Source organism: Elephas maximus, chromosome 5 (genome assembly GCF_024166365.1).
Source record: "Elephas maximus indicus isolate mEleMax1 chromosome 5, mEleMax1 primary haplotype, whole genome shotgun sequence".
NCBI lineage: Eukaryota > Metazoa > Chordata > Mammalia > Proboscidea > Elephantidae > Elephas > Elephas maximus.
The window spans coordinates 17,914,327-17,929,896 of NC_064823.1; the positions used below are offsets into that span (position 1 = coordinate 17,914,327).

The window sequence follows — 15,570 nt, forward strand, 5'->3', positions numbered from 1 at the left end:
ATTTTCTATTAATTTCCACTTCGTTTCTTTAGGCTTATCTGCTACTTTCTTCACTTGGATTGTTATTAAATCTTCAATTTTGGTATATTCATTAGCATGTAAGTTTCAAAAATAGTGCTTCAGCTGCATCCCACCATCTTTTATATGCAGTTTCATTTAAAATTTGTTGAGCTCTTATATTCCAGGTGCCTGGGAACAAAGACAAAAATCTCTGCTCTTATAGAGCTCACATTCTAGGGGGTAAGAGACAAATGCTTCAAAATGAACACAGACGTTACATAGACACACACACAGATACACAAACAAGTGCCATGTGGATAGATTGACAATGGATCCAGATTTAAAGAGTGCACTTGCAATTTTAAGTAAGTTTATATTCATTGTCATTCAATTGGAAGCATTTTCTAATTTTAAACATGATTTAACATTTCTAGAAGTTAACTATTTCAAGTATATGGGCATATGGAATTCCTTTTTTAGGAACCTATCTTCACAGGTGCTTTCTAATTTTATTGCACTGTGTTATGAAAACCTGAATGATAGTCTTCGGTATTTGTTGAGATTTGCCTTGTGGTCTATGACAATACCAATTTTTGCAAAGATTCCACGTGTACTTAAGTTTTCCGTAATAGTTTAGTGACAGAGTTTATATAAGTCCATTACGTTCAGCATTTCACATTGTGTTCAATTCTTCTATGTGCTATTGACTACCATCAATTATCACTGTTACTGTGGGTCTCAACTTTTGTTAATTGGCAACTGCTTTATATATTTTGAAGCTGCTGTTTTCAGGGTTGGTACATTCCTGGTAAGTTGCTTCTGTCATTATCAAAGTTCAATTTTTATCCCAACACCACTTTTTTTTTTTTTACCTTAAAATCAGTTTTACCTGATTAACACTTTTGAAACTTCTTGCTACATTTTTTGACAATTCATTTTTAGAGGATTTTATTGTTTTCTGAGAAAGTTTACACAGCAAATTAGGTTCCCACTTAACAGTTTCTATACAAGTTGTTCAATGATACATTTTTTACAAGTGTGTCAACTCTCCCTTTAATTGCGTTCTGGTTATTCCCTTTCCAGTGCTCTAGTTTCCCTGCCCCATCTCATCTTTGCTTTAGAGTAACTGTTGACCTTTTGGTCTCATAGATTTTTTAAAATGATGGGTAATATTCTTTATTTTGTGTGCCAATCTGATATTTTGCTAAAAGGTTACCTTGGGATAAAACCAAACCAAACCCACTGCTGTTGATTCCAACTCATAGCGACCCTATAGGACAGAGTAGAATCGCCCCATAGAGTTTCCAAGGAGTGCCTGGTGAATCCGAACTGCCAACCTATTGGTTAGCAGCCATAGCACTTAACCACTGATGCCACCAGCGCTTCCGACCTTGGGATCGTTTCGGTTTAAAGAGTATCTCAGAATGATAGTCTTGGAGACTCTCAAATCTTAGTCCAGACTTAAGACTTTTCGGTTCTGTTCTACAGTTTTCTCCCATTATATCAGAGTTCATCTGTTGTGGCCCTGATTAGATAGAGCAGTCGGTAGTGGTAGCCAAGCACCATCTAGTTCTGGTCTCAGGGTAGATGAAGCATTGGCTCGTGGAGCCTGTTAGCCTTGGAGACTAGTTTCTTCTCTGAGATTTTGGTTTCCTTTGCTCCTGGTAAGTAGACACCACCAGTTGTATCTTAGATGGCTACTTGCAAGCTTTAAGACTCCAGATGCTACTCACCTCAGAAGAACGCAGAACATGAACTCTGTGAACTATATTACTATATTATGCCAACTGATTTGAGTTGTCTCATGAGACCAAAGTCCTAAGCCTTCAAACCCCGAAAACCAAACTTGCAAGGTGTTTGGTTATGTCTGAGAAGTATTTGTAATTGTGTCCTCTGGATATACATGTGTGCACACACATATCTGTATGTATGTGTACACTTCTGTGTGTATATATAGGTGCATCTACCCAGATACATATATGCCTATACACATCCATATATGACCACACACTCATTTTTTGGTTATTGTTGGTGTCAGAACTTTCTTCTGTCATTTTCTTAGTAATCTTTTTCCATCTATTTGCTTTCAACTGTTAAGTCATTTTGTCAAGGTATCTCTTTGTAAATACCACATATAGATGGTCTTTAAACTGACAAGTTCAGGACATTTATATTTATTAGCATTTAGATTTCATTTTTTTTTTTTTACTGCAACATGATTCATTTTATTCCATGTTGTTTCTTTCCCAGTTATCTTCTCATAAATTACTCTGATCCTTGCTATCTCTAAAACACAAAAAACCTTCCAGGTTTATACTGCTTTATCACCACAGGAGGTTAGATAGGAAGTCAAGTTTAATAGTGGAAAAAGGCAATGCTATTGGACACAATAGATTAAAATTCCTTTCTGGCATTTGCAGGTTATATAAACCATTTTGAGCCTGTATCTTCATCTTCAAAAAAGGTGAAAATATTGAGGATACAGTATTGGGAGGTACTTAAAACTAAAAGACATTCCTTCCTTACCTCTTTCCTTTTGAATTACTAGGGATAGAGGTTTTTTTTTACTTAAAACATTCGTACTTAACAAAACAAACCCTTTCCAATTCTCCCACACTCAGGAGGAGCCAAATAGGAGTGAACTGCCAGTTGGTCAGCCCTCTAAACTTTAGAAGTATTCATTTGCATTTCACTGGAAAGTTTAAAGTGGAAGTTCTTAAAATACACAGTTAAAATTACATGCAAAATTTCATATGCATAGGGGTATAAAACATTTTTCTGAATTGAGGGTCCATATCCTTCAAATTTCACAAATTTTCCAACCCCTAGAAGATGAACCACCAATGCTCTAATCTTGACCAGTGGACTTCATTTTCTTACCCAACACACTAAGCTGTAAGACACTTTTCGTAAGGAACACCAATTCGCAGAGGAGGCGTTAGCGCCCCTATACCTGCTGAGAATACCTAGAGTCTTCAAATTCATTTATTCCTAAGTTTTCTCTTCCAATGTAACACTAAATTACTCCCAACATTAGCAAACTACTATTTTAGAATCAACAGGATCTGAAGTTTTCAAAAATTTGCTAATTTAATCAAAAACTCTCATTGCTATGTAAATTTCTGTAAATGACCCTGATGACCTGTCCAAAGACTATCCTCCTATAAGTGAAGGTCAATATGCAACAATTAAACCCCAGGTGTGCAAAACTCATGGTTCAAAGGAATAGGTAGATATATGGTAGATATATATTTATTATAATTGCGTAACTTGACAATGTGCACTGCCATCCAAAAATAATCACATTTATTATCAATTGCTACTTATTTGGTGCACTAGTATGAAGACTGCAATTTACACACATAGGAAATGTTTTATATACTTTGATACTACCATATGTAAACATTTTTATGGATATATTTGTGAACCAAAACTGTATGTATGCCATATATATACTCCTAGAACGTTACCTACTTAACTTTACAAACCATTCTCATGTCTGCTTGTTGAAGCTAAAGGTCTACTACATGCAAAGCTCCATTAATTAGTTTTATAGACACATCACACACGATTTTCTGCATAGCATTGGTCACAATTATACTGAAAGCAAATCAGGAAACTGAGAAATCCAATGTATTAAAATTTTCTTGAAAAAAGAGAAATTATTAGCTAGTAGGAACTAAGCTGCCAAGAATTTACTTTATGCTAATGACTGGAGGCAAAGTAGAGTCACTATGTCCATAAATTATTTTAATATGGAGAAAAGAAAAAATAACTTTAATGTCACCTATTATTAATACTAAACGACTTGGTAAATTCATTAAAAAATTGCTTCGATATACTGTGGTATTCAACAACAATGGCTTCATTCTATCAAATATAAAAGGTAGCCACTTTTAATGTGAGTCTCCTTCCAAGACACTAAGCCATAAAAATTTATTTCGGGGGGGAAAAAAATATAACACTTTGAAGCTTCTTTTACCTAGATTTCCAATTCTAATTACATTTTAACATCTACAGCCTGGGTGGGTCTAAATGATTTCAAGAGTACTTTAATTCAAGTCCTCAGAAGAAAAAAATTAAACTCTAAGACTAGAAAAACAAGGACGATGCATAACACACAATGTAATCAGAAAGCAGCAAAGGATTAAAGGTGTCTAATCTTTAACAAATTATTTTGAATGAGCTGTGACCTTTGTTATTTTGTTACATTGATATCTGGATTAAAAATGAGGGATGCTGTTTACTTAATACACAATACTCACAAAATTGACCTCTTTTGGTCCAAAACTTCCTTGAAAGTATTCTAAGGCTAGAATGTGAAAAATCTACGCATGTTACTATTAAACTTTGGAGATACTATGTATGGAAACCTATAACATGGCTTATCAAGTATGAGCTTAGAGCCAAAAGATTCTTAACAGTAAGACTTGGTATAAAATAAAAAGGAGACAAAGGTAATAAAATTAGCTAACAAAATGACAGAATACCAATAAAACTTTTTATGAAGCTATGAAATAAAAGAGCTAAAGGACAATCTAAAATAAAAAAAGAAAAATATACTTGGGAAAAACACAATAGTCATTTAAGAGTCTCGAACTAGTTAAGAGGACAGATAAAGCCAGATAGTCTGAAAGCCTAAGATCCGTTAATAAGTCATGTGCTGTAATGCAATTAAACTAGAACACATTAAATTTTGCTGATCTCTTTATAATAGTGAATACTTTTTAGAAATCAATACATTCCCCTAATAATCATCCTGTGATTTAGGGCATAACAGTAAATTAGAGATTCCAAAGCAAGTATCATACTACTAATTTTTTTGGTTATGGATTTTGTTGAGCTCCCTAACAGATGGAATCAAATGTCATGATTCAAATATTAGTTTTATTTCCTTGACTTGAAAGCTCCAAGTCACTTAGTATAAATGCACTTTTAACAAATATGCTTTTCCTTTTAATACTTACTCTAACAATATGCTAGAGGTATCCTTAGGGACCCAGAAGATGAAGAGCCATTACCACCTAGAGGTACTATCCACTCCCATAGACATTTAAGTCGTCTTCTAAGCAGTTTCATTTTGTTAAGGTGCTTAAAATTAAAAAAAAAAAAAGGTACCCTTTTATTGTTTTAAGTAATTACTTCCGAATTTAGAAGGAAAAAAAACCCTGAAATCATTTAGGAAAACATCTGGCAGTATTACAAACCCAAAGCTGTTTTGTTAGGAAACATATGAGCATATTGGAAGAATATTTTCAGTGCATTTTATTAGAGATGTGATAGCAAAATAGCTAAAACTTTTTTTTTTTAAGACCCTGTTCTTTGGTCTGCATTAAATTTTTAATTGTTACTTTTTATCAGATTATATGCTTCATATCATAGTTTTAAAATTAGACCAAAAGGTAATTTTAAACCTGATATATATATTTTTTTTTGATAAAGAAGTATCTTCTGGAACTGACTGCTTCAAGATGATTTAGTTTGCTAAATGGACTAAAACATATCGCAGTAAGAGGCTAATAAAATTTTAGAATTAAACTTTATAATGCAGTCCTACTTAATGACACTTGAAAAGTCATTGCTGGCTAACTTTATTTAATAAGTGTACCAGACTTCCAAATTTATATTGATAGATCAATACAGTTAAGTATACCTCATTAAGTTTTAAAAAATCATTATCATAGAGCCAAATTCCACTTAAAACTCAAACTTCCAAAGTTTAACTAACCACCAAATAACATCTACCATGAGTTTTTTGCTATAGAATTCTGAAGGGTGAAATTATGTTTTCTAGTCATTTTTTTAGCCATTTAAGACTATGTATATATGTAAATTTATGCAAAGGCTTTAACTATAGCGGACTACTACTAAATAAACCAGATACCATAGAGTTCATGCCAACTCATGGTGACCTCACGGGTGTTAGAGTAGAACTGTGCTCCACAGCATTTTCAATGGCTGATTTTTGAGAAGAAGTTCACCAGGTCTTCCAAGGTGCCTCTGGATGGCCTTGAACCTCTAACTTTGTGGTTAGCAGCCCAGAGTGTTAAATGTTTGTACCACTCAGGGACTCCAAAGCCCAACTTTAAAAACAGAATAGAAAATCCTACTGGGAATGTTCACCAGCTTATAATTCAAATTTATAAAAACAGAAGGATGCTTGCATCTATACAGGGTCAAACAGAAGTCAGCTGATTTGATCACTGCATTCAAATGCCTACTGTCTTTAAATATGGGTAATATTTCAAAACAGTTAAAGGTGTGCTAATTTTGATAAAATGCTTTACTACTGCCAGTTTATTACACTGACAGTTGGACCCCAAAATTCACTTTAAATATAAAGACTTCTATCTAGGAAATAATCATACTAAAAATTGATCAAAAAAAAAACCTAAAAAATCTTTATTACTCTCCTTGAGCTCTCAATAAAACTGTATTCCCCTCTTAAAACTGAGATTATCTGTTATTTCAACAGTGAAATTCTGTGTGTGCTGTTTCTAGTTGCTTTAAAACTTAAGAATCTGTACACTGCTAAGGAATTAAAATATCTGGTACTTTCATTTGTTGTACTATTTAGCAAACTTTGTTTTTACAATAATGACTAACAATTGCCTATCAAAAGTTGGCTTCTGAAGCCAAAATAATTTATACTTTTTCATGGAGATAAATGTTTCCTATAAACTTCGTACTCATTTGTTTACTGCAGGAAAACATTCTACTTTGCTATATATCTTTTAAAATAATTTCTAAAATAGTGGCTTTTTATTTTGGAAAAACTTTAATTTTTGTCTAGCTTTGAATATTTCAATGCAGATTAAAATTAAACAGAACCATTAATACCCTACCCAAAATTGTATTTAGGATAACATCTCTCATTAATATATTCAATAAACTCCTATACTATCACTATCAGGCTAAAGAGCTTTTGAAAATATCCTCTAGTAGAATAAATGGACAGAAAAACATATTATTCTGTAATTTACCAAATGAAAGATTATCTAACTGCAAGAACTGGAATGTTACACGTCTGACTAAAACACAAAACTACATAAAGTGACTTAAGAGAGCAGGAACGGAAAGGTCAGGCTATACTAGTCGATTCAGAATCAGAAAAAGGGCTGGTCCCACATTTATTCCCAAGAAATTTTTGAGGCATAGCTCTTAAAGTGGATGGAGGTTTTGTTAACTCAAGATAAAGCTATAAACTCCCTATATGTACTGTGTGTATATTCCCTTTCATAACCTTCATGCTCTTCCTGTAATGAACCTATATATTCAACATACAAATGAAAGGTAATGGGTATATGTTTTAAAAAAATGTATTTCATAAAATAATACTAATAGACATAATTATTTAATTTTAAGAGTACCAATAGAAGAACAGTTTAAAGCCTAGAGGACACTTAAAAATACCATATTGGGTCTATGTGATTTTTTAATACGTACATGGGACACCTCCTCGCCAAAGGCTGAGTAACAATCCCTGCAAAAAGCACCTCTCCACACTCTTCCGTCAGTGCTGACTACATTGTAGACACAAAAATCTCTCTTAGAGAACTACTTGTTAGAAATAATGACTATCCCTAAAGATATCATACTCTCAATTTTCACTACGTAAGAGAAGTCAACATTAATTTCTCTTAATGTAAAGATTTAGCTTTGGGAAAAAGCAAGCCTTTGAAATTTCCACCTAGGTCAATCAATCTACTTGACTGGCATTAAGTATCCAAATGCCCCTGCATTTACATGTCTATGCGTCTTTCTCTTGTAGACTGAAACGCCGATTCAAGTCTCTGTACAGAAGTGCACAATGTGAACAAGTCTGGTGAAGCACAGATCCAGTCCTTAATATAGCTTAATTATACAGTCCCTTTTCCCATATAATTTATATAAAAAGCACCAAAACTGGAGCCAAGTTTTTCAATAGGTAATATAAGAGCAGGAACTATAATTTAATCACATCATATTACACTATGTAACATTCTATATTTTGCCTGTTGATATATAACATAGTTAAGTTTATTACAAGCATTATTTCCTAAGATTTACGGTATAAGTGCTCTTTTTCAAGTATGATCACTTATTTAATAGTGTTTATATCTTAACATTAATCAGTGATAAATGCATATAATGTAATACATTGTGCATTTCTCCCTAACCTGTGTTATTAACAAAATCAACAAGAAAACCAAACAACCATAAAAACCAAAACAAGGTTATCAACATCACAGACGCGTATCTGAGTAGGTCAACAGCACTGTCCCCTTTACATGAAAAGTATTTTCATCAAAAAATGCTCTGTATCTTTAGGCTAGCATTACTTAGCAGCAGCTGGTATTCAGGACAAGTAGATCAGAAAAGAACTTTCAAGTGAAAAAAACACTGAGTTAACCCAGAAAATATCAAACCATGTTACTAATAAAAGAAGCAAACTGCTGGTATCACCTTAACAGAAAAACTGTGTGTTTTCCCTTTCAACCTGTGTTTTAATTCATTTATGTGAAAACAAAGCTTTGGACTTCTCATGATACATCAATGAGATGGACTAATTTGTCGGCGAACCTCTTGTTTTAATATTTAAATTATAACAATACAGCAACTAGAAAAACGTCAGTGCCTCAGTGGTTTAAACCACATCAACTTTTTTTTTTCAAAAATAATGATGCAATTAATTCTATGCTCTGCAGTAACAGTGCAATGCAGTACCCTTCCCTGTAGGAGGAGCTGAGATCTATCCAAGTAGAAGCTTTAAACAAGGCAGATTGCTGCCAACTACGTATCAGTCCGGCATGTTTAACATAAAATATATTAGGAAAGCTTAAACTGACTTGTATATCTTAAGCTAAAGCTTCACATGAGCAGCAATGGAAACGAACAGAGGTGCATTCAATATAAAACACTTTTCAAAACTACTGCAAAAAACAAATGACAAAAAGTGGTTAAGAACAACTGAACATCTGTTGTGTGTACCAGACGTAAAAGAAGCATGGACCCTGTGGTTACTTGCACTGTTTGAATTACGTGAAGGAAAAATTACGACTTAGTCCACTTCCATCTCTCCAGAAGATTTAGGATGCTGGGAGCCCTCTTTTGTTGTATCTGGTTTCGTTTCAGTCCCACTCTGTCCATCCATTGGTCCATTGTGTTCATTATTAGCTTTTGCTTTGTCTTCAGCAACCTCTACTTTTGGTTTGGGCTTGTAAATGATAGGGTTACAGAAATTATCCAGTTCCTAAAGACAGGAAGAAAATTGGTTAGATTAAAAAATATCATATAACAAGTTACCATTAACTTTTTAAATTCTTTATTACTTCCTAAATTTCCACATAATTCTATACACCCAAATTTATATTAGGTCAGCTAAATAACCAACTTTTAATATACCTCAATAAACGATTTATCTTCTGGCCTAGCACACGTCAGTGGAAACTGTGAACTTTAGGGGTGGTGTAAATGGTTAAGTGCTTGACTACTAACTGAAAGGCTGGTGGTTCAAAACAACCCAGGAGCACCTTGGGAAGAAAAGCCTGGAGATCTGCTTTTGAAAGCTCACAGCCCTGAAAAACCTATAGAACCCAGTTTTACTCTGACACACGTAGGGTAGCCATGAGTCAGAATCAACTTGATGGCTACTGTTTTTTTTTTTGTACCTTTCTAAAACTTATTTTCTCTTAATTTAAATATAGTCTACTTTGGCAGAAATAATTTTTAATTAATTCCTTTAAATCATGCCCAACGCTTTGTTATGAAAATTATGTCAAAATAACACCTATTTCACAACTTAAATTTCTCAACATTTATATGAAAATGATTTTAGTAAGTGAAATCATATAAATATACACACTAATAACTTTACTTGGAAATAGCTGACTTTTTAAATATTTATTTTTATTGTGCTTTAAGTGAAAGTTCACAGCTCGTTAGTTTCTCATATAAAAATTTATACACACACTGTTATGTGATCCTAGTTGCTCTCCCTATAATGTGACACCACACTCCTCCTTTCCACCCTGGATTTCCCGTGTCCATTCAACAACCAGCTCCTGTCTCTTTTTGGCTTCTCATCTTGCCTCCGGACAGGAGCTGCCCATTTAGTCTCATGTATCTACCTGAGCTAAGCACTCTCTTCACAAGTATCATTTTATGTCTTAGAGTCCAGTCTAATCTCTGGCTTCGGGAATGGCTTCAGTTCAGGGCTAATAGTCTGGGGGCCATGTCTTCTGGGGTCCCTTCACCATTAAGTCTGGTCCTTTTACTAGAATTTGATTTCTGCACCCCACTTTTCTCCTGCTCCGTCATGGACACTCTGTTGTGTTCCCTGTCAGGGCGATCACTGGTGGTAGCTGGGCACTATCTAGTTCTTCTGGTCTCAGGCTGATGGACTCTGGTTTATGTGGCCCCTTCTGTCTCTTGGGCTCCTGTTTTCCTTGTGTCTTTGGTGTTCTTCATTCTCCTTTGCTCCAGGTGGGTTGGGACCAATTCATGCATCTTATAGAGATTGCCGCTCATAAGCTTTTAAGACTCCAGCGGCCACTCACCAAAATGGGATGTAGAACATTTTCTTAATGAACTTCGTTATGCCAAATGACCTAGATATCCCCTGAAACCATGGTCCCCGCCAGACCCCTGTCCCTGCTACTCTGTCCCTCGAAGTATTTGAGACTAACCTTTTTTATTGAAGGAAAATACCACTGACATTAAATGCAGCTTAATAACAATTTAAAATACATTTTTTTTATTCCTTTGCTTTTTACACAGAAACAAAAAAATTTTTCCATAAATACTACTCAAGTTTAAAAACCTTTCAAGGCCAGTGTCAAAGAGATTGGGGTAGGGATGGAAAGAGAGGGAATAACATACCAGGGCAATGTCTTAGTGGCAAACTGCTCTTGCCATACTCTGAATATTTCATCTGATTTGGTGTAAACTAATTATTTTATACAGTTTCTTGGTAAAAGTTTTTCAGAATGAAAATATGCACTGCTTTATCTGATTATAAAAATACTTGCTGTTGTTAAAAAAAAAAAATCAAATGCCCCCAAAACACACTGGATGAGCTAAAAATCACCTGAAATTCCATTTTCTAGAGAATGTTATTATTAACATTTTGGTAAGCATCCTTTTAGACGTTATGTCCACGCACACATATATATGTGCATATATAGACAAACATACAAATCTATGGACACATCTTTATATATAAATAGACACATCTCAATATCTAAAACATTTAATGGCAGCACAGTATTGTATGGACACACCAATTTATCTAGTTTCCTACTGCAACTAGGTTGTTTCCTTGTTTTTTGCTATTGTAATACATATATACGTTTATATATATACATATACATACATATATATGCATATACATGTGTAACAATCAATTTAGGTTCAATTCCTAGAATTATTATTTCTGGGTTAAAGAGTATATTTAACTTTAAATTTCCAAGCATACTTTGACACAACGTCCCAGAAAAGTTGTAACAAATTTAATAAAGTTGTCTTAGGAAAGCATCCACTTCTCCACATCCTGGCTAACATTGGCAAAGATTATAAATGTAAACAAAACCAAATCAGATGGGTGAATAAAAAGATTTATTCACATTTCTTAGATTAGTGATAAGGATAAAAACCTTTTCAGACATTTATTGGACAAATTTTTCCCGTCCTTTTTAAAGTAAAAAAAAAAAAAAATTAGTGTTTGACTCCATTAAAAAGTAATTTTATAGTTTCTTACCTTTGACTTTGCAACTATTTCTGAAACTTTCACGACAGGGTCTTGAGTGAGACTTAGTTTGTTCTGTGCGTTCATCTTATTGTTCAGCCAATTCATGGCTTCACTAATATATTTTTCAACTTTTTCCATTTCAGCAGGATCCAAATGATCGTATCTTTCATCCTGTTTTAAAAAATTTTACTTAATATAACAGATTTTTCAGAAAGCACCAATTTATTGGTAATCTCTGCTTAAATAACTTAGACTCTTATTGAGTATATACCTCACACATACCCATGTGAAGAAGCCACATACAAATTACACGGAAATGAAGAGACTGGAAAAAAATTAAGGATCAATGTAGGTATAAAGAGGAAAGGCTTTCTGAAGAAGTCAGGTTTGGGAAAGAGTGATTAGTGGAAGATGTTCAAGGGAAATGCACTTAACCAAAAAAGCAGCTCTATGGAATGTAATTTGATGTGGAATAAAGACAAACAAGGTGATCCGGCATAGCAGGCTAAACAAAATTCTCAATATACAACAGTACAACATGGTAAGTTGTTGAGCAGAATGACATGATGAAAGTCTGTCTGAAAAAGAGAACTGCAGGTGTCACATATAGGAGAAAACCTGGTTTGGACTGGTAGCTATAGAACCAGAAAGAAATGGCAATGAGACATAAAGTAATTTTCAGCAGGATCTCCCGATTATGGATTGGACATGGAAAAAAAATGGAAAGGGACTGAAAGAATACTCCAAAATCAAAGAAATAGTTATTAAAATTATGTCAAAATAACACCTACTTCCTAAATTGGAAAAAGGTAAGAACTGGTAGGATGTCATCGAGTGTCACTAGGTCACAAAAATTCCTCAAATACCCAAGTTCTCTTTCTGCTTGTGTGATTACAATTTATGCACCCATAATCTTTGACTCAGTTTCTGGATCACCACATTTTCTTGGATTTCTTCCTATTTCATAGTCACTACTTGTTAAGCTTCCTTTTTTACCTCCTCCTGATTTATCTGTCCAACTAACATGCTTTTTAAAAATCTCCAGCCTGAACCTCTTCCCTGATCATGACTTTTATATCCAACTTCACTTTTCTATTTGTAAAGTTTGAAATGCCGATCTGTGTTTGAAGCTCCTGATTACCTCACCACCTACTCTTCCCAGTTTTCATTATCTGAGTAAGTGGCAACCTCATATTTTCATGCCAAAGATTTCAGTCATCTTTGACTCCTCATTCTTTCCCATTTATATCAACAAATCTTTGCAGCTCTACCTTCAAAATATATGCAAAAATCTGATTACTTCTTACCCTTCCACTATCTGGGTCTAATCCACTATCATTTTTTGCTTGTATTACTCTAATAACCTCTTAACTAGTCACTTTGCTTTCAGATCCTTAAAACAGTCAGTCAAATCATACTCTGGTTACCTCTAATGGCTCCCTATCTCAGAGTAAAACCCAACATTTTATAATGATCTGGCAAACCCCACTGCTATAAGCCACACTGTCCTCCTTGCTATTCCTCCAACATGTTCTCTCCTTGGGATTTTGCAATTGCTACTCCCTTGAAATGTTCTATTCTAGAACATTCCTCCTCTTCCAGTTATATGCATGTCTTAAGTACTCACCTCCTTTCAGTCACTCCTCATATGTCACATTAGTCTGCCCTTCTCTTTGACAAATCTCCTCTACCTCTAGCAGTCCCTATCTCCCTTACCTTACTTTATCCACAGCCCTTAACCACCATCTGACATACCTTATACTCAATAACTTATTGTCCCACCTTTCCCCATGGAACTGAAAAGCATATTAGGAACAGGTTGGATGTTTTGTTTGATGTAGTTCCATCACCTAGAAGAGAGCCTGACACATAATAAACACTCAAATACTTGAGCATAAGTGAAATCTTGCCTTGCTCTGGATAATGTCTTAATACCTGCACCTCAAGAAGACTGCTAAAGCCTGGGGAGCAGCCATCGTAATTGTATGTGAATCCTCCAATACGGGATTTGAAATACCTTTTTGTTTTCATTTGTCTGCTTGTTCCTGCTTACCTCTCTATTATCCTTATATTCTACTTGTGCCCATATTGATAATTTGGATATTGATACTAGTAGGTATATTCACAATTAGTACCTGGATTTTTCTTCCAGCTTTAGCTTCGTACCCTGGATTGTAATTTGTCTTAGAAAACTCAAAAATTCCTTATTTCTAAAGTAAATAGTCTTATTTTAGAGAACATTCACTAAGGGTTTGTATGCCGACTTCAGATTGCTCAGGTTTGAATCCTGACTCTATCATTTACTACTCATATAATTCTAGACAAATTGCTTAAGCATTCCAGTTTCTTATACGTAGAACGAAGGCAACAGTATTAACTATCTTTATAGGATGTATCCTTGTGAGAATAAAGTGAGACCATTCATGTAAAGTGCTTAAAACTCACCAAGTGTTTAACTACTGTAAGCTATGAGGACACCCATGCCTGAATGTTTCTGCTGCTGGCCCCTTCCGTTCACGGATTCAGTTTTAACATCAATGATAAAAACTGGGAGATTACAGTGAACGTTTATTTAGAGTAGGGGTCAGCAAACTACAGCCCAATCTGACCGGCTCACTGTGTTTTTAGTAAAAGGTTTTTGGAAATACAGCCAAGACCAGTAATTTACATAATCACGTGTGGTTGCTTTTGCACTACAATGGAAGAATTGAATAGTTGTACATAGATGACAAGGCCTGAAAAAGGCTGAAATAGTTGTTATTTGGTCCTTTAAAGAAGTAGGTTGTTAATCGCTCAGTTAAAGGTCAAAAATTGGAAGCTTAATTTTGTCAAATTTTATCGTTACATCCAAATGGAGATACACTTTATGTAACTAATTGGGGCTTAAAAACAGTGGAAAGGTTAGTAATACAGTTTGGGTGTGTGTGTGTATATATATATATATATATACATAAAGGAATAAAAGGCATAAGAGATTATGAATAACTAATGGACTGAAAGACAAAAAGCAACTAAAAAAAAACCAAAGAGGCCAAGGAAGAAACTAAAGGATGGCATAGTGTCGAGTCTCCATGAGGGCCTCTTTTTCATTACACGAAAAACACAAAAATGAAATCTCCAAGAAGAAAACAATGAATCTGGTCACTGGATTAACTTGTAATGTGGTTCGGTGGAATTTAAAAAATGAAAGCCACATACCTTCACTATATTTTAAATGTATCAAAATCCTTAATAATTCTCTAATAAGTTTTAAGTTTGGCACACAAAGTCTCTAGAATTTGGTAGCAACAGCTCTGCTACAGCTTTGTGGCTATACATTTACCCTACCCTCTCCCATGTACCACATGCATGCCATCATCACCAGCTGGCTTCATGAATTCAATACCTTGTTTCTGTATGCTTCTATCACTTTCATGACAAGCTGGATCTTTTTTCCTAAGTCATTTAAAGCTTTTGGTCTCTCTTCATGTTCCATGTATCTCATTTGAATAGGTTCGCCATATTTCTGTTAACATAAACATTTTTTTTTAAAGAAAAAGTTGACATATTTCTAACAAAAAATAACTTCTATTGTGCCTTCACAGAATGACAAATAAGGAGGAAAGCTGACCAGACTAAAATATGTCCCCTCTTATTTCCTCATGTAGAAGTGAGCTCCAGTGGCCATTTTCTTACTCAATCCTATACATGGATGCCTAATTCAGGCCTTACCCCTTTCTCTCATTCATTAAGATTACCTCTTGATTCCTCCCAAATCCAAAGTCCCAATCAATAGTTTAATTCCTTCAAAATGAGGTGTGATAAATTTATAACTATTATATAAACTATTAAACTGTTATAAA

The 15,570-nt window shown here is 34.4% G+C and overlaps 1 protein-coding gene across 1 annotated transcript in view; it reads right to left on the reverse strand.

Moving 5' to 3' along the window:
- Positions 1-457: 457 nt before the first annotated feature.
- Positions 458-15,570, reverse strand: part of HSPA4L (heat shock protein family A (Hsp70) member 4 like) — a 53,341-nt gene continuing 38,228 nt past the window's right edge. The window contains exons 17-19 of the mRNA XM_049885362.1: positions 15,114-15,233; positions 11,738-11,899; positions 458-9,232 (exon numbers count right to left, since the gene is read on the reverse strand). Of these exons, the coding sequence (XP_049741319.1) occupies positions 9,041-9,232; positions 11,738-11,899; positions 15,114-15,233 (474 nt within the window). The 3' untranslated portion in view covers positions 458-9,040. The remainder of the gene's footprint in view (positions 9,233-11,737; positions 11,900-15,113; positions 15,234-15,570) is intronic.